This window comes from Tarenaya hassleriana, unplaced genomic scaffold (assembly GCF_000463585.1).
Source record: "Tarenaya hassleriana unplaced genomic scaffold, ASM46358v1 Cleome21, whole genome shotgun sequence".
NCBI classification, from domain to species: Eukaryota; Viridiplantae; Streptophyta; class Magnoliopsida; order Brassicales; family Cleomaceae; genus Tarenaya; species Tarenaya hassleriana.
In genome coordinates, this window is record NW_010965451.1 from 985,965 (window position 1) to 1,004,505 (window position 18,541).

General features: G+C 35.1%; 3 protein-coding genes across 6 annotated transcripts; 2 read left to right on the plus strand and 1 right to left on the minus strand.

Annotated features, from left to right (window-relative positions):
• Positions 1–259: 259 nt before the first annotated feature.
• LOC104814312 (solanesyl diphosphate synthase 3, chloroplastic/mitochondrial-like) lies at positions 260–4,217 on the plus strand. Its single transcript, XM_010542296.2, has 12 exons — positions 260–731; positions 1,256–1,348; positions 1,495–1,596; positions 1,747–1,818; positions 2,061–2,192; positions 2,319–2,405; positions 2,502–2,573; positions 2,780–2,865; positions 3,084–3,216; positions 3,298–3,387; positions 3,515–3,613; positions 3,789–4,217. The coding sequence occupies exons 1-12, from the start codon at positions 588–590 to the stop codon at positions 3,966–3,968; spliced, it is 1,290 nt and encodes a 429-aa protein (XP_010540598.1). The 5' UTR covers positions 260–587; the 3' UTR covers positions 3,969–4,217.
• On the minus strand, positions 4,072–6,513 carry LOC104814311 (J domain-containing protein required for chloroplast accumulation response 1-like). 3 transcript variants are annotated; one of them, XM_010542294.1, is made up of 5 exons: positions 5,089–6,513; positions 4,944–5,003; positions 4,773–4,859; positions 4,517–4,693; positions 4,072–4,408 (listed from the first exon to the last, which is right to left on the minus strand). In XM_010542294.1, exons 3-5 carry the CDS (start codon positions 4,851–4,853, stop codon positions 4,364–4,366), a joined length of 303 nt encoding a protein of 100 aa, XP_010540596.1. In that variant the 5' UTR covers positions 4,854–4,859; positions 4,944–5,003; positions 5,089–6,513; the 3' UTR covers positions 4,072–4,363. The 3 variants fall into 3 exon arrangements, with proteins under 3 accessions (XP_010540596.1, XP_010540594.1, XP_010540593.1); XM_010542292.1 differs by having other exon boundaries at positions 4,072–4,859; positions 5,089–6,512; XM_010542291.2 differs by having other exon boundaries at positions 4,072–5,003; positions 5,089–6,512.
• An 8,888-nt stretch (positions 6,514–15,401) lies between these two features.
• Positions 15,402–17,780, plus strand: LOC104814313. Of its 2 annotated transcripts, none has more exons than XM_010542297.2 (6): positions 15,402–15,492; positions 15,995–16,130; positions 16,211–16,696; positions 16,785–17,208; positions 17,302–17,383; positions 17,454–17,780. In XM_010542297.2, exons 1-6 carry the CDS (start codon positions 15,463–15,465, stop codon positions 17,658–17,660), a joined length of 1,365 nt encoding a protein of 454 aa, XP_010540599.1. In that variant the 5' UTR covers positions 15,402–15,462; the 3' UTR covers positions 17,661–17,780. The 2 variants fall into 2 exon arrangements, with proteins under 2 accessions (XP_010540599.1, XP_010540600.1); XM_010542298.2 differs by having other exon boundaries at positions 15,448–15,492; positions 15,998–16,130.
• Positions 17,781–18,541: the final 761 nt, after the last annotated feature.

An 18,541-nucleotide genomic window follows, 5' to 3' on the forward strand; every position in this document is an offset into this window, starting at 1 on the left:
CTTTAGTGCATCATTTTTGCATCGGGAATCAAATTCCGTAACTTTAACCAAAACCAAGAGTGGTTGGCTCAACTCATAAGTGATTATACACGAAGAGTGTTCCACCCTCATTCGAACTCTCTTCACAAATAACATATTATCAATAAAAAAAAATCTGTAACCTTAACGCGTTAAATTAACGAAGGAAGACGAATCCAAAACTGATTTGTTCTCCTACGTCGGCGTTATAGTCGTTGGTTCTGTTTTGGCGTGAAGGAACAAAAACCCAAAATGGAAAGAAAAAAAAAGAGAGACGATTCTGAATAATTTAATTAAATTTGCATTAAAACCCTCGAGAGATGAGGAACCCTAAAAAAAACACCAACGAGAGGGCGAAATAGACTTTTTCTTAACAAATATTTTCATTACTGAGGTTCTTCGTCGGCGGCGCATATGGCGATTTCGTGATTGTCCTACTAATGATCTCAGGAGAAAGAGCAAAGTCGGTTCCTGTTGTTGCTATTCGACCTGGGTTTTGATCAGATTCTGAAAATTAGCGGGCTTTCTGGGAGGAGCGATTGGTGTTTGGATTCAAAAGAGAGAGAAAAATGTTATTTTCCAGAGGATTTTCTCGGATTTCTTCGAAGTTTCCGAGAAAAGGAAGCTTCTTTGGTTGCCCTTCTTTTCTCGGTGCTCATCGGCACATCGTCGTCCCCGATCAGGACCATTCTCGTTCTGACCCCACACAGGAGGTAACTAATCGTTTCCCTTGCTGAAAACGAAATTATTCGATTAGGGTTTCTTCAATTAAGGATTGTCGACAAGATTTAAGGAAATTGGTTGTGTTCTGATCGTCGTAATGAGTTTACGGACTCCGCAGTTTTCTCCTGTAGCACATGTGACTTTTGTTCCTCTTACTTTTGTTTCAAGTTTTGCAATCTGTGATGCACAGTGACAAAGATTCATGATCTAATTGTAAATTGGGGACACAAATCCTCTCAACTAATCACCAACCATTATTATTAGTGTTTAAAACAGCTGATTCCAACATTTTTTTACCATTATATGAAAAGAGTTCAATTTTTCTCCGAATGCTTTAATTAATGCTTAATTTGGAGGTTTTAAGGAGTGGTTGTTGCGTGTGAATGTTGTCTGAGAGAGAGAGAGGACAGGAAAAACTGCTGAACTGAGTTTTGATTATCAAAGTTTCACATTCTTGTCATTAGTGATCTAACCAATAGATGGTTTGGCTGTTATGATTTATGATGTTTAGTAGGGTTTCGGTTGCGGAGGAACTTATTCATGGAGATCTCCTGTTTTTGGTACTTTCAGACATCAGTTCTATCATCAGAGCAGCTCGTTAGTTGAGGTTCGAATCTACTTCTCTAATCTCCCTTGTCAGATCCAATGGTTGAAAGTCATTTGATAGATTTCCAATTAGAGATATCCGTAGCATAGATGCAACTCTCATTGTCCTAATTCCAGTTTTGCTCATCTTTTCGCCTTTTTCTAAAGAACGAGACCGTCCTTTGCCAAGAGGAGCTTGACCCATTCTCCCTTGTTGCCGATGAGCTTTCTCTTCTCGGTAATAAGTTGCGGGCCATGGTGGTTGCTGAGGTATTTCTTAGTAGCATTGCACCTTTTTCTTAAGTTTCGATTTGAGTTAGCATGTTTACGAAGAGTGGTGGAAGCAGATTTGATGTTGAAGGAAAACGCTTTCGTCCAACGGTAAGACCGAATAGTTTTCATCTATCTTCCACTGTCCAGGTTCCCTCGCTTGCCTCTGCAGCTGAGTATTTCTTTAAAATGGGGGTTGAAGGAAAACGCTTTCGTCCAACGGTAATGACAATGAATTCTTTACGTCTCTATCCTTTCTGTATCTTTTCATTGCAAAATCTGAATCGACTTCCGTGTCTTGTTTCCCGTTCTTCTTTACTGTTCTTGCTAAATCAGAGTCCAAAACAGTAAACTCGTTGTCCTCCTTTATACTGTGTGTGAAGCCTCAGTTGTCTTCTCTTATGATTTTTTTGTCAATCATTTTGAATTGAAGAAGCTTAATGGACACATACTAATGTTTTCAGGTCTTGCTCTTGATGGCAACTGCTCTAAATGTACGCCTACCCGAAGTATCAGGTGGCGAGTCTGTAGCCATGCCTGCATCAGAACTGCGTGCAAGGCAACAACGTATTGCTGAAATCACAGAAATGATACATGTTAGTTTCTAGACTTGTTTTCCTCGGATGTTGCTTTCAACTATACAGAGATTTACTGATTCTTTCTTAAAAATGGAGATTGGAAACATTCTTGATTGAGATTATTATATGCTTAACCCGTTGTAGGTTGCGAGCCTTCTGCACGATGATGTCTTGGATGACGCAGATACGAGACGTGGTATTGGTTCATTGAATCTTGTGATGGGAAACAAGGTATAGGCAGATAATTAGCTTCTCCGAACTCGAATATCTTTGTCAAAATTTTGTTTATTGATAATTTGATATTTCACCGTTGAATCGATGGTGTAGATATCTGTATTAGCTGGAGACTTTTTGCTCTCTCGAGCTTGTGTGGCTCTTGCTTCTTTGAAAAATACCGAGGTAAGACTAAAGGGTCCACTCAGTTTTTTCATTCAGACAGTAAATATTTACGGAAAGACTTGTTCAAGAAATCACTGTCTCCACAGAATCTGTGTCCTTTCTGTGAAGACAATTTCTCAAGATTCATCAATTTCACCATCATCAAGCATTTCTTTTTTTTTTTGGGTCATGCAAGCCATCGATCTCGTTATTTATTTGCCTTTTAGGTTGTATCGCTGATTGCAACAGTTGTGGAGCATCTCGTTACGGGTGAAACCATGCAGATGACAAGCACATCCGAGCAGCGTCACAGGTAAAATTTCGCTCTCGCTTGCTTGGTATAACGATAGCATAATCTTCTAGCCTATTCTTTAACTAACGGATCCTTAGATTTCCCGAGCATGTAACGAAAATACTTCTCGGACTTTTGATTCTTTTTCCTCACTCACCGCTCGATCGGTATGCTCAGTATACTCTTTTTCAGACATAAGATTCATCAGTGTGTGTGTGTGTGTGTGTTTGTGAGTGCAGTATGAACTACTACATGCAGAAGACGTATTATAAGACCGCATCACTAATTTCGAATAGCTGCAAGTCCATTGCCATTCTCGCTGGACAAACAACGGAAGTTGCCATGTTAGCGTTTGAGTACGGGAAGAATCTGGTTTGTATCTCCACTGTGTTTGTTCTCCATCGATTCCGTTGCCTCCATTTCTGCCGATCAGTTATTATTTTCTGCTTTCAGGGATTGGCATACCAATTGATAGACGACGTCCTCGATTTCACGGGCACTTCAACATCTCTCGGGAAGGGATCTCTTTCCGATATCCGCCACGTAATATATAACACTTCTTCTGTAGATTATGATCCTATTGCTCTGTTCTTTCTTTTTTCATAGCCTCGAAGATGAAAACTTTCTGATCTGAGCCTTGTTATAACCATTTTTAAATCTCTTTCTGCAGGGAATCATAACAGCTCCAATCCTCTTTGCCATGGAGGAGTACCCTCAACTAAGTGAGATTGTTCATCAGGGGTTCGACAATCCGGCCAACATCAACATTGTAAGTTTCATACATTAAGATTATGATCCTATTGCTCTGTTCTTTCCTTTTTCATGTTAAATGCCTTGTTTATACTGAAAGTTTGCATCTTTGGAAGCTTTTTGTGTACCCGAATCATTTCCTTCCGTTTTTTTCACCGATTTAGGAATGTCCGTCTTTTTTTTTTGTATTACAGGCGCTAGAGTATCTCGGGAAGAGCAGGGGAATACAAAGGACGAGAGAGCTAGCTTTGGAGCATGCCAACCTCGCTGCAGCGGCTATCGGTGATTTACCCGAAACCGATGACGAAGACGTGAAAAGGTGTAGGAGGGCGCTTATCGATATCACCCATAGAGTCATCACCAGAAACAAGTGACAAAATCTCCGGTCAGTTTCTCTTTATACCGAGCTTTTTCGCTTGTTGCATTGACGTTTGATCGATATGAGGCGACGGGAAAACAGCCTAAAACTTCCCGTCATTCATTTTCATTCGATTCGTAGAGTTTATTTACATATGTTCCATTTGTTTGGTGTCGAAAATAATTTTTGTTCAAGTAGCTTGGTGTTCATGTAGAACATGGATTATGGAAGAAAGAAAAAAAGAACATAGGGAGTCTTCATCTGACTTATTTTACATAAAAAGAACCAAACTTTTCATTTGATATTCTTCTTACATGGTACTCAACCTGGAATTTAACCCGTGACAAACCTGATGATTTGGTGAGCATATTACGGTTTATACTGAAACCGGAGTGCCTTGAACCGACTGGTCTAGCTCGAGAACCCTTCTCTTGATACATATGCCGCCCATGCATCCTGACAGACATAACCAGATCAAACCAACAACTGAAGCTTTGAGATCTGGGCTAAACCAGTATCTCGGTCGGGTTCGTGTCAAAATCCGAAATTTCTTCAGATACGTACCTGAAGAATAACGAAGACTCTCTTGGCGATGTACTTATGAGGCGGTGAGGCTCCTCTCTGCTGCAACTTATCTGGGTGCAGACATAGCCGAGCCTTCTGGTATGCCTTCTTCACTTGTGTTCCTTCTCGCAGATTCGCCAGAGTAATTTCGTACCATCCGCTCCCGGGCCAAAGAATCTGCAAAACCCAAAAATGTCAGTATATGCAGGGTCGGGTTTCTTGAATTGCGGTTTGGAAGCAGAGTTTGTGAATTTACGTGGTGGAGAGATGAGAGCAGGAATCTGATGTTGGTTTCCTTTCCGGTTAACCAACGTGTTATCTCTTCTTCCTTCTCCATCTCCACCTGCCAGATTTTCCCCGTAAGTTCCTATTCAGAGATAGCACAGAAACAGAGGTTTTACTGATTTTCTCAGAGAATCTCGCTCACTTGTTCGTCTGATTTCTCTTCCTCTTCCTTGATCTAAGAGTTGCTTTCTTCTTTGTCTTCCTGAAAATCATCACATCGTTGTCAGTTTCAGAGTTGACAGCATTCTACAGGAAAGAAATGCAAGGAGATGTCTGAAAAAACTTACTGTTGTGGTTGGTTTCCATGTTGAATTCCCAAAACTTCCTTCATAGGATCTACACTCTGTTTCAGTAAACTGTGGCTTCGTGTCCGGACGGAGAAATCTCTCTTTTGCCCAGGCGATAGCTTCTTCTATATCAATCGAATTCGAACTTCCTCTTCCATGGTAATGATTGTAGTCATCGGTCCCGTACGAGTTCGTCACTTCGTATTCATCATCATCATCTTCCCTCTGTTCCATTTCGATCTTCTCGCAAACAGAGGGAGGAGGAGAGGATGATGCACGAGAGCTCGGTCCAGAACCGTCCAGGCTTTTTGTCTCGGGGGAGGCTCTCCGGGCACCGCCATAGTAGAAATCTGCATTTTCCGCCATGTTTTTGTTGCCGGAGAAGGAATCTCCGGCTTGTCCGAATGCCGGAATGTCCTGTTTCTTCGGTTCCGGATGGTGTCCTGTTCTCCTTCTCGACCAAATATTCAGTTTTCTGAAAGGAACAAAAAATAGGAATAGATCACGTGAAATGACTAAATCACCCTCGTCAGTTTTTTGTTTTGGTTTTTTTTGGTTAAAGGTGCTTTACCCTCGTCAGTTGTTCAATGAGTCCGCGTGGTTGGAGGATCAATTAAGTAAATTTACCTGAGCTTAGAAGTGAAGGAAGTCGGTGCCACGTCATCTCCGGAGACCGCAGTTGACCTCAGCTTCGTCTGGGACCTCTCCGTCGTTGTTCTCCGGCCACCGGCTCCTCCGACGTGAAACCCGTATCCGCCGGCGGGAATCCTGAACGCTGGGAAATTACGCCCGTGAGGTTTGAAGGCCGGAAGCTTCCGGGATCCGAACTCCGGCGACTGGAAAACCTCGTCGTAGAAGGAGTTGGACCGCGTGAAGTCGCCGGAAAATCTCCGAGTGAAAATGGTCGGCGGAGGGTGGTCGGCATCCACGGAGGATGCGGCGGAGAAGGTTTGGTCCACGGATTGGTGACGGGGGAGAACGGGTCAAAGCCCATCCTCATACGCCAAGATTGGTCCATTTCGCCGGAAAATTAATCTCCGGTCACCGGACAAAAGAATTCTCAACACCAAAAGAGTGGGCATTTTTTCTCAAATACACTGTTCCTGTCGCTTCTATTTCATGGGTACACCTTAAAAATATAATCTATTAGCAAAAATCTTCTTTACTCTTAAAATAAATGGAAAAGACTATGTAGCCCTTAATGAAGAGAACGGATGAGAACTACATGCACGTGTACCGATTTATTTGAGAGAGAGGGAGAAAAACGCGAGAAAAAAACAGATTTATTTTAAATTTTTTTTAACAGTTTTTACATATTTAAAAAAAAAGGGAGAAAGTGCGAAATCAGACAAAACGAACGGCGATTTTGAAACAAATCAACGAAGAAAAATGGAAATCGATGAAAGTAAAAAAATAATTTTTTTATGAAAGTTAAATTTAAAAAAAAAATGTTCAAAAGTTTGAATTTAAGTAAAAAAAAGTCATGAAGGAAAAAAAGAAAAAAGATAAGCATCTGACAAATAGATCCAAGATAAAAATTTAGCTGTGAAAAAATACATATTTTTTTTTTATAATTAAACAAATAAAAATTTTGAATTTTTTTAACAAAAATGATTAAAAATATTCTTATATATTTATCATATTATGGTATTTTCTAGTTGAAGATATTTGAAATAAATTTAATTTTATTATATGTTATATTGTTTTGTGAGATGTTATGTTTTATTTTGGTATTTTGTATTAGGTTTGATGTTATGATATTTTGTGTTACTTGAATATAGGTTGATTTTGTAAACTTTGAAGTCGTATTTAATGGAATAAGTATGTTGCAATTTATTAAAAAGTAAGTTGCAATAAAATAGTTGCTATTTTTCAATATTAAAAAGTAAGTCGCAATATTAAAAAGTAAGTCACAATATTAAAAAGAAAGTCGTAATTGATGAAAGAAAAGTCAAAGTAATCATCTGACAGGTGGATCCATGATAAAAAAATCTATTACGAAAACATTATAGATTATAATTTAAATACGACCTACATTAGTCGTATTTATATAAATACTCATAAATTTTGATAAATTTTTTGTCGATTAATAATGAAAACATACCAAATATGTATTACAAAATGATTTAAAGGTACAAATTAAGAAAATAAAAATTTTGAAATTTTTTATCATGAAAGTTAGAAAACACTCCTATATGTTTAAGAAAAGTTATGAAGTGATTTGGTCCAAAATTGATGATTTTATATAAAAGTTTTGTAATTTGATTTTAAACTCAATTTTTCCACTTAAGTAGACAATATTCAGTCAATATATATGAATTCTTAATAAAAATTCGTTTCATTTAACGATTTTTAGGACATTTTCATCGAATTTCGAAAATCGTAATGTATTCATATTCCAGTTGCAAAATACTAGTTTTGGTTTATAATAAGACAAAATTTTATTTTTTCGACATATGTCAGTTTTTTTTTGTTTTTCTCAATTATTTTCATACTTAATTTTCTGATTGTAGGTCAGGGACAAATTTTTTCTTTCCGTTGATCAATTTCTTTCTTTTTGAGACTATGCTTTTTTTATAAATAAATTTCTCAAAATTTGTTTTCAAAATATATTAAATTCAAAATAAATTCCAAAAAGTAGTAATTGATGAAAAAAAGATTTTTTTTTATGAAAATCAAAATTTTAAAAAAAATGTTCAAAAGTTTAAATTTAAGGAAAAAAATCATCACGAAAAAAAACGTATCTTGACACGTGGGCCCAAGGCAAAAAAAAACAAATGCGAAAAAAAACTGCATTAATCTTATATTAAATCTAATTTTTAATTCTCATTTTTTATTGTCCAATGATTAAAGAAAGGGTATTTTAGAGATTTTATATGTAGGGATATTTAAGTCTTTTTGTATGAAAAGTGATGTACAATCTGTAAAAAAATTGAAGGGATTTTCAATAGTGTGCCGTTGAAATAGAAGTCACAGTAATAGTTGTATTTGAGAAAAAAGGCCAAAAGAGTGAAGGGTTCATAAGGTACACTTAACGTACACACAAATAACATATATATATATATATATGTGTGTGTGTCTTACCATCTTGTGTGGAAAAAAAGGGTTAAAAAGCTTTCTACCTTTTACTTTTGGTCTGAAAATATCTTAAATGAATTTTCAGATCATTCAATTTGGTTTATCTTGATTTTCCGTCATGCACAGTAAAAAAAAAGAAATGTAAAAAAAAAACTGTAAGACTGTTAGAAGATCAAGATTAGGTGATGACTTAATCGGTAAAAGATAAGAGAAAACTCTTTTTCAATCCAGATTTAAGTTTTTATTTAGATAGGGTGATTCAAGTGGTCGGATAAATTTATAAATTATAAAAAAAAAATCTAGAATTTTGTTACTCATGTGTTTATATGTTATATATAAGTATATTGTTGCTTCTATCCCAATATTTGATTGTTTCTGTTGTCTAAGCTTTACATTTCTCTCCCTATTTAAAATTACATTCCTCTTAGGAGCCGGGGCAGAAAATGCCAATAATTTGGAATCACAAAATAACGTAAGATAACGTACGTACAAACAAACCGTATAATATATATTACGTGTAGACACGTGGTGTGTTTTTGGACAATCTTGTACGGAAAAAAATGACATATGCAAAAAAAAAAAAAAGTGTTCTATAAAGCTTTCCACCTTTTCTTTTGGTCTGAAAATATCTTGAATAATGTTGCATGTCACCCACTGCCACTGGGGGTTGTCTTGATGTCCCATTATGTATACAATAAAAAGAAAACGTCAAAAAAACACGTGAAATTTGCAACACTTTATATTTCTATTACATGTTATATTTAGAATATACAGAATTTCAGTCTGTTATATATATATATATTATCTAAATATTTCAACTAAACGACAAGATTAAAATTGGCTTTCCGATTCAAATATTTTAAAACGTGTTTTAGTAATATATAAACGTGTTAAAATTTATTAGTTATGATGGTTTAATTAAATGAACTAAAATTGGAATCGAATACAAAAATGAATAGAAAAATATAATGTGAATGAAATTATTTCTAGAAAATAATTGTTTTTAATAAAATTAAGAAAAAAAATGAATTGAATGGAAAACTCAATAAATAACTAAATACTTTTATTTTTTAAAAATAAAAATTCATAACAAAATAATCAAGTTAAAATATCAAATAAACGCATATATTTGAATCTGGTTTCCTTTTTTTTTAAGCTGTAAATTTCTCCCTTATTTAACATTCTCTTCCTCGTCTCGGAGTCGAGTCGGGCTGAAAATACTAACAATTTTTAATCACAAATTAACGTACAATTATCGTACACACAAATCATATAGATGGATGTGCATCTTTCTTTGGACAAACTTGTAGGGGAAACATTGACATGCAACAAAAAAAAAATGTGTCATAAGGCTTTCTACCCTTTTCTTTTGGTCTGAAAATATCTTAAAATTTCCACGTCATCCAATTTGGAATCTATAATTAACACACACATATATATATATAATCGTATATAGATGGAATCTATAATATCTGTTACGATGTAATTGATTAGTTATGGTTACGATGTTCACGTCAAAATGCAATGTGATAATAACGGCAATGGCATCTGAAACGTTAGCAATAAACAACAGTGAAAATCACATGATGATAATCGATTAATCATTGGTTTAAACGGACAAAAAATATTTTCGGTTACCTTTTTCGCGGGAGATTCTTGAAAGCGACACTTTGAGTGTGACGGTACGTATGGAAAGATATCTACCAACCAGAGCCGTCTATTAGCATGTTCAAAAGGTGCGATGGAACATGACCCCCAAAATTTATGGGCCCCTTATTAATTATTAATTATTAATTATTAATAATAGAAAATAATTAAAATTATTTATAAACGGTAACAACTTTTGTTATTATTAATTATCTTTATTATTATTAAATAAATTAAAATATTTATTTTTAATAGCTAAAACCAAAATATATTATAATTGTTATAAAAAAATATTTATTAGAACTGATTGTTTCTATAAAATATATTAAAAACATTTATTAAAACTAATTAAAATATATTATAGCAGTTCATTGGTATATTATGTTAAATTAAATATATTTATATCATTTTTAAATGTTTTTGGAAATAATACAATTTTTAATTTTTTTATTTTATTTAAAATTATTATTTTTAAATTTATTAATTTATATAAATTTAAAATATGTATAGGGTCCCAAAAATTTATGAGACGGCCCTGCTACCAACAGGCATGAAAAAAACATTATACAAACCGGCCTTTTTTCAGTCTAACCGACATCGTCTTCTTCCTCGAAGCTTGTGATTCTAGGGTTTCGAGAATCATGGAATTTAGTTTCCTTCACCCTTGAATAAATTAGTCGAAAGTCCATGACTTTCAGATACCCATTTTGTTGGAGTTAATCTTGTTTCCACGTGTGTTTTGTTTTTATTTGTTTTGATTTGAATTGTTATTTGGTTGTTAATAAGCACCGAGACTCGTGTGCGCGTATCTTTTTAGGTTGTTATTTTGAACTTTATAAATAAAGGAAAAAATGCTCAGAGAAAAAAAAATCAAAAAAGAAATCTAATCTCTCTCCTCTCTCCTATTTCATCCGTTCATTCAATTATTTTTTTCATCAATTTTTCTTTTTTCCAAAATGAAAAATCAGAAAAATAAATGCATAAACTCTTGATGATTTTATAACAGTGGTATCAGAGCCACGGTTGTTGTGTTTCCTTTCATAGTTCATGTCGAAATCTATGTCAATGGAAGAGTCGTCGGGGAGTGCCATTCGAAGTGTCGATCGGAGTGGCAAGGGTATTCAAAGTGAAGGTGTTGAGACAACGAAGATAAAGGAAGGAAGTGTGTCTCTTCAATACCCACTCCTGACAAAGACAAATTACACGGTATGGGCTATGAAAATGGAAATTTATATGCAGGCACAAGGTGTTTGGGATGCGATCGAGTTAGAGGGATCTGTCGATAAGAGCAAAGATAAGATGGCTCGTGCAGCAATCTGTCAGGGTATAAGTGAGGAGACCCTGTTACAGATAGGAGTAAAAAGAACGGCAAAAGAAGCATGGGATGCCTTAAAGATTTTAAATCATGGTGCAGACAAAGTAAAGGAGGTCAAAGCACAGTCGCTACGATGGGAGCTCGAAGGACTCAAAATGGAAGAGAGCGAATCGGTGGATGAGTTCACCGGAAGAGTGTCAACGATAATTAACAAATTAAAAGCTTTGGGAGAAAGTGTCAACGAAGGGTACGTTGTTAAAAAAATGCTTAGATCTGTTTCTACGAAATATATCCAATTTGCATCAACTATTGAGGAATTTGGAGATTTGACGACCAAGTCTATCGAGGAAATTACCGGATCACTTAAGGCACATGAGGAACGGTTAAGGGGTCGTGAATCGAGAGCTGATGAACACGTTCTCCTCGCTCAAGGTGAGTGGAGAAGAGGTCGTGGTAGAGGTCGTTCGTTTGGACGAGGTCGAGGAGGTGATAGACCAAGGTTTGATATAAATAAGATCATGTGCTATGCATGTCATAAATATGGTCATTTCGCCTCTGATTGCAAAACAAGAGAAGAGAGAGATGACACAGCTCATTTGGTCGAAGAGGTTGAAGAAGAGGCCACTTTGCTCTAGGTGAAGACATAGGAACAAGATTAAGGAGGTGATTGTTGGAGTTAATCTTGTTTCCACGTGTGTTTTGTTTTTATTTGTTTTGATTTGAATTGTTATTTGGTTGTTAATAAGCACCGAGACTCGTGTGCGCGTATCTTTTTAGGTTGTTATTTTGAACTTTATAAATAAAGGAAAAAATGCTCAGAGAAAAAAAAATCAAAAAAGAAATCTAATCTCTCTCCTCTCTCCTATTTCATCCGTTCATTCAATTATTTTTTTCATCAATTTTTCTTTTTTCCAAAATGAAAAATCAGAAAAATAAATGCATAAACTCGATTTTATAACACATTTGCCTAGATTTTCATAATCGATCATCGTTCCGACACGATGACAAGCCCTTCTCTCTCCTCTCGATGATTCAAACTGTCTGAAACTGAGGCTTAATTTACGACGATGACGTAGAGAAAACATGCATGAGCTTCAACAATGGGGAAAGCTGAAAACTTGCATGAGCTTCGATAATTGAAGAAGAAACAAAGAAAGAAATCTGGAACCGCTGCTCCACGAGATCCAAGTAGGGTTTTAGAATAATTTGAAGGCCAAGTTTCTATCCATAACATTGACCTTTTTTTTCTTGAAAAATTTCATATAAATATCTCAACTTTGTCAAATAAATATTTAAACCTTGAATTTTATCTAATTAATACTTCAAATATTAAAATATACCAGATTAATACCTAAATTATTAAAATATTTTAAATTGATACTCGCGAAATCGAAAATAATTTACAATCTCAATTCGTTTTTTATATTCACTTTATATTTTTATATTTGAGATATCAATTAAATCAAAAGTTTAGATATTTATTTGATGATTTTTTTCTTTTTTTTTGGCCTAAACATTTCTTCATAAATCCAATACCATAAAGAAAGCCTTTCAAAATGTATCTCCAAGTCCAAAATTAAAATAAAGGCCCAATTCCTCTTAAATTCTTTTCTCTTTTGACTAAACAACCGACCAACTATAAAATAAATTATATATTATAATCTTCAGACACACTGGAGTAAAAACTCGAAGAAATCATCCAATTTTCTCTCTCAAAACGGATTTTATGAAAGGCATTAGTGGGTTGATTGTATTTTTTTTTCAATATTGTTGTTGTTTCGATTACTTTCTTTAACTATTTGAAATCGTTAAAATAATCGAGAAAATGAAATGTATTAATTATTTTCGTTATTTTCTATATAATACTCAACAGAACCATTGATAGTAAGTTCATTTGAAATATAATCATTATTTATACGTGTGCCAACGACCGTTATACAACGAAATGTATGAATGGTGAATATTTTAGGACTGGGCGTGGGATGTAATAAAATCAATTTAATTACCGCAGTTATTAAACTTGGCTACGTAAATAACGCGTTTAAATACGTGCATGTGACTGGAGATTTTCTCCGAGGAAAACGTGATTCGTAACATTAAACGTTAGCCATCAAAGACGAGTTAATTTGCATCACCAACCTTTAGTTGTTTCATATCATATTTTATCTTTTCCCTAAAATTATTTAAATGTAGTGAAATGATTTTATATTGCCTGTAATAATTAAAAAGATATCGTAGTTAATGATTCAAACGTACAATTACAAATGCAGGACTACCTAAGGCAACAACTTTTATTGATCAATGAAGACCATTAGGTAGGGCAAATACATGTATCAATTTTGGCTCCAAAATCAGAAATTCGGCAGAATCCATTTAAAAAAAAAATATCAAGTTTGGGATCTAAAATATTGACCTAAAATAATTCGGATTTTCAAACTGGTCTCAAATCGGGTTTTAGATCGGTACGAAATTCCAATTTGATTTTCTTTAAAAAATAAATGTAATAAAAAATTATCAATGCACACACGTAAAATATTAAAGAGCTGATCCTCTTTGATTGGACCTGAGTTCACCCAAATTCTATAGACTCAAATGGACTAACCCAAATCCGAAACTCTCGAACCAAATGTGGGTTCAGATTAGATCGAGTCGAGCCGACCTGTTTGACACTCATTCACTCCCGAATGAGGAAAAATAACATAAAAAAAAAGAAAATAAAAAAAAAAACATTTGGATTTTGTCTGGAGATTTGACAAAGATCTCCTTCTGAGTTGTTCTCCTCCGAGAGAAGTTTCTGCTTCAGAAGATCCTCAACAAATCCATCATTCTCCTCACCAAAAAGCTATTTTTTTTTTGTATATTATATAGTTTTCATTTTAAAATATTTGTGGTCCCACTTCAGAAAGATCTTGCCAGCATTTCTACAATTGTAGTTGGTGTCAAATTCATGCATTTGAACTTGAACCGTATGTATGTATGTATGTATGTATGTATGTATGTATGTATGTATGTATGTATGTATGTATGTATGTATGTATGTATGTATGTATGTATGTATGTATGTATGTATGTATGTATGTATGTATGTATGTATGTATGTATGTATGTATGTATGTATGTATGTATGTATGTATGTATGTATGTATGTATGTATGTATGTATGTATGTATGTATGTATGTATGTATGTATGTATGTATGTATGTATGTATGTATGTATGTATGTATGTATGTATGTATGTATGTATGTATGTATGTATGTATGTATGTAAACTGCACTCCTTAAAAAGAGATTTATAATTCTGGATTTTCATCGCAAAACACATAAAATGCTTTAGATATTAGTATGTGGTTTCATCATGTTTTTTTGATAAGGATGTGGTTTCATCATGTTAAACAATTTTTTTCATAACATCAAGCATACTGAATAGTGAATATATATATATAGGCTGTTCTTAATTAAAAAACGTGACATATAAAAAGATGATTAAGCACATGTTGAATGCAATCTGTTCTTGCGATTATGGATAAGTAAAATCAAATATTTTTTAAATCATATTCCATGCTATAATTAATAGCTTAAAACTCTTATAAAATATGCAATATCTTAGTACTATAATCAAAATCTCTTCATGTAAATAGACACGTGGTACGCGTCTCGCAAATTTATCTAAATACATGATATTGTAGCACGAATATATATAATATGTTTAGTTTTTTTTATAACGAGGATGATTTTTCGGAATTTCGATCCGACTAAGTTCATCCTATATTTAAGATCAGTCTTTATATATGCACTATTTGTGGAGTCAAACCCATAATTTTAAAGATAATTTTGTGATCGATCATCATCGTCGGTATATTATATTGGTGGTGCACACGTATACACACGAGAAGGTCACAAATTCACAAACCGTGTAATTCAAAATTGAAATTTACAACAATGCGATAAATGATTAGAGAGAGGGAGTCAACGGTCAAAGCAGCAGAGGACAAAAAATAAAAATCGAAACAAATTAATTGACGTTTTCTTCTATGTATAATACTCGATCAAACCGATTTTGTATTGAATAAGAAAAAAGGTAAACTCCGGAGTGAAAATTAAAGAAAAATAAAATTGGTAGTGAAAAAAGGTAAGAAAGGTAAATTTTGGGGTGAAATTGAGAATGATGACGTGGCATTCACGGTCCCCCATGACCCCATACCACCACCAGTACAGAGTTTTTCTCGAAAAGAAAAACCCTATTCTTCTGTTTTGAAGACGCTTGAGCTGTGGATACACACATATATACACAAATATATATACCCATTATATATAGAGAGAGAGAGAGATGCAATGGAGTGCGAGAGGATAGAGAAGGTTCAGGTAAAACCCCACAAGAACCAAAATCTGTTTTCAGTCTTCATCTTTACTTGTCTGTTTTCTCCTTATTTGAGTGTTCTTTTGTTCATTTTGGTTTTCACTGTGTATTGATCGATTCATGGGGATCGTCGAATACGGATTTTTTTCCCCGTGGTCTGCTCGTTCGTTTATCTGAGAAATCCTGGAAAATCAAGTTCATAAATTCGTTTGGATTTTCGAATTTGGCTGCACATTTTTTGAGATTCCAGAAATCGTTTCGAATTTTGGCTACAGAAAGTGAGTTTTAATTACAGAAATTTAAAAAATAAAAATGTGTTTTTATTTTGATGTGTGTTGTTCAAGAATTTTTGCTCAAAAGTGGAAACTTTTCAATCCCCTGCTCAGTTTGTTTTCAGAAAGTTTCATTCTTTTTTTCTCCTGAAGAATATTCTGTCTGAAAGCTGTCACCTTTAGGGTTCTTGGCCTCAATCACTTTGTTCTAATTTCTGGGTCTGAATTTCATCAGAAGATTATAATCTCGCCCACGAAGCTGCGAATGAAGCTGATGGGTCCTCGCCATTGCAGTAAGAAAGAAGGATCCAACGTTATGGAATTCGCCAAGAACAGCTTATTAGACTCCAAATCGGATCTTGACAGTGGTGGTAAAATCTTCTGCTTGATGTTCTAATGATTTATAATCGGAAAGATCGATCATTTTCTCGTGTTGTGTTCGATCCTGTAGTTACAAATGAAACGCGAGTGATGGACCGGACGAGAATCCATCAATTCAGAAAGGGTGATTTGAGTATGGTTCACCCGACGAGACAGCTAGACGACGAGAATCCCGATTATGACAGCAATGCTAGCTCACCTAGTTTCGAGTTTCCCAATGGTGGCGAACGTTATAACTGTAATCCTGGCCCGAGTTCATACCCGAGACAGATACCGTCCAAGTGGAATGATGCCGAGAAGTGGATTGTGAACCGACAAAATTCAGTCAAGAACGGATCTTTCTGTGGCCAGGGAAACCAGTTGCCGCTAAGAGTCGCCCCCGAGAATGCGGGTTACGAATGTAACAAGATGAAGGCGGCTGCAGATACCGAGAAGGTCGGTTTCTCTCAACCATTAGTGAAATTCCTGTCGGTTTCCCCCGCATCACACCCTTTTCCAGATCGAGCCAATGGAGAAAACATGATTGATCTTAGCGGGACAAAGAATTCATCAACAGGTACTTCAATCTTCAATTCAAGCATGGCTTCTGACTTTTGTGTTTCTGGGTTTCATTCTTCTGACTGATAGTAGATCTTTACACGCAGCTGGTCATGGGGTGCGTTCGGTTTGTATGAGAGATATGGGAACGGAAATGACACCTGTAGCGAGTCAAGAACCTTCTAGAACTGCTACACCCGTCGGGGCAACGACCCCTCTTCTCAGCCCAACTTCTTCTCTTCCCTCGACTCCTAGATCTCGCGGCCAAGACCCGTTTTCCTCGCAAGATCCATCAGAAAGCACGAAATGCAAACAGTCTGAGCGTGAAATCAAGCTGAGGACGAGAAGAGAGATAGTTGCCTTGGGGGTTCAGCTAGGGCGGACGAACATTGCGACTTGGGCAAGTAAAGAAGACGAGGAGAACGTTAAAAACAATGGAAAAAACTCCGAAATGGAGGAGCTTCAGAGGATTGAACATGAAAAATGGGCAGCCTTGTGGGAGGAAGCCGAGAAATCCAAGCATACTGCAAGGTTTTGTCTGCTCTAGTGACCTCACTAGTGTTCTAGATGGAGAGAATGATAGCAAGAAATGATTATTTCTCGTGTTTTCGAAATGAAATTTAGGTATAAGCGTGAGGAGATCAATATTCAGGCATGGGAGAGTCAGGAAAAATCCAAGCTCGAAGCAGAAAGGCGGCGTATAGAGGTACATGAGATATAGAAGAATCAAAATCTCGGTTATTATTATACAAAATGATCTTACAAAATCTTTGTAGGCTAAAGTTGAGAAGATGAAAGCTGAAGCAGAGGCAAAGATGGTGAAGAAAATCGCCATGGCGAGACAAAGGTCTGAAGAGAAACGGGCTGAAGCCGAAGCCAGGAAGAACCGAGAAGCCAAGAAGACGGCGGCTCGAGCCGAATATAGCCGACGAATCGGGCGAACCCGGGGTTCGTGTTACAGGAGTTGTGGTTGGTTCTCATGAAACTGAATTGCTTTGTCGGAGAAAAAAAAACGGTCTCGTGTTCTGAAATCCTTGCAATATAAAGGGAAATGTATGTTTTGCAATTGCATAGGTTTAAAGTAAATGGAAAGTTGTGCTTTACGTTAGGGTTTTAACTGCCGTGTGGTGCAAGATAGCCGTACCAGTGGAGATACCGCAAAATTGGATGTCGGTTTAATAGGTACAGATTTAACCGAATTAAACCGGTGCGGAATGGGCTTTGGGTTTTGGGCTTTGGGTTTGTAAACGTTTGCCAATTACGTTGGTTCAGATTTTATTTTTATTTTTTGGAAGCAATGAAAAAACATTCATACACAACACAAAACACTAAAAAAGAATTAATTTGTAATGAGAAAAATAGAAATATAAAGAAGAAATTTAAGGATTAATTGAATTAATAAAATGACTTAGTGATAATTTCTCTGCTTGAGGAGAAAATTGTACAGCCGATTTAATCCTTCTTTAAAATTTATAATTTCCACATTGCAAATAGTTATGGATGAAAGTTGCTTCACATAATAAAATCTTATCCAAGATTGAACTGTGTGTGTATATATATATATAGAGAGAGAGTTTGTATGTATTTATTTACAACTGTCCCGGTAGATAATTGAGAAATATTTATGGTAATTTATGTAGAATTTGAAATTTTGATACCATATTGTAAAAAAAGTTCAATAAATGAATAGAAAACAAAATATGCAATTGTGATCTAAAACTATTTTAAATATCAAAATATTTTTATTAGAGATTGTGAAAACATTTTTGTATGGTGTCCATTACATGTTATTATACTATATTTCGTATTTGATTTGTGAGAGTAAAAAATTATATAAAAAAATACATGTTGCATATTTGGATTC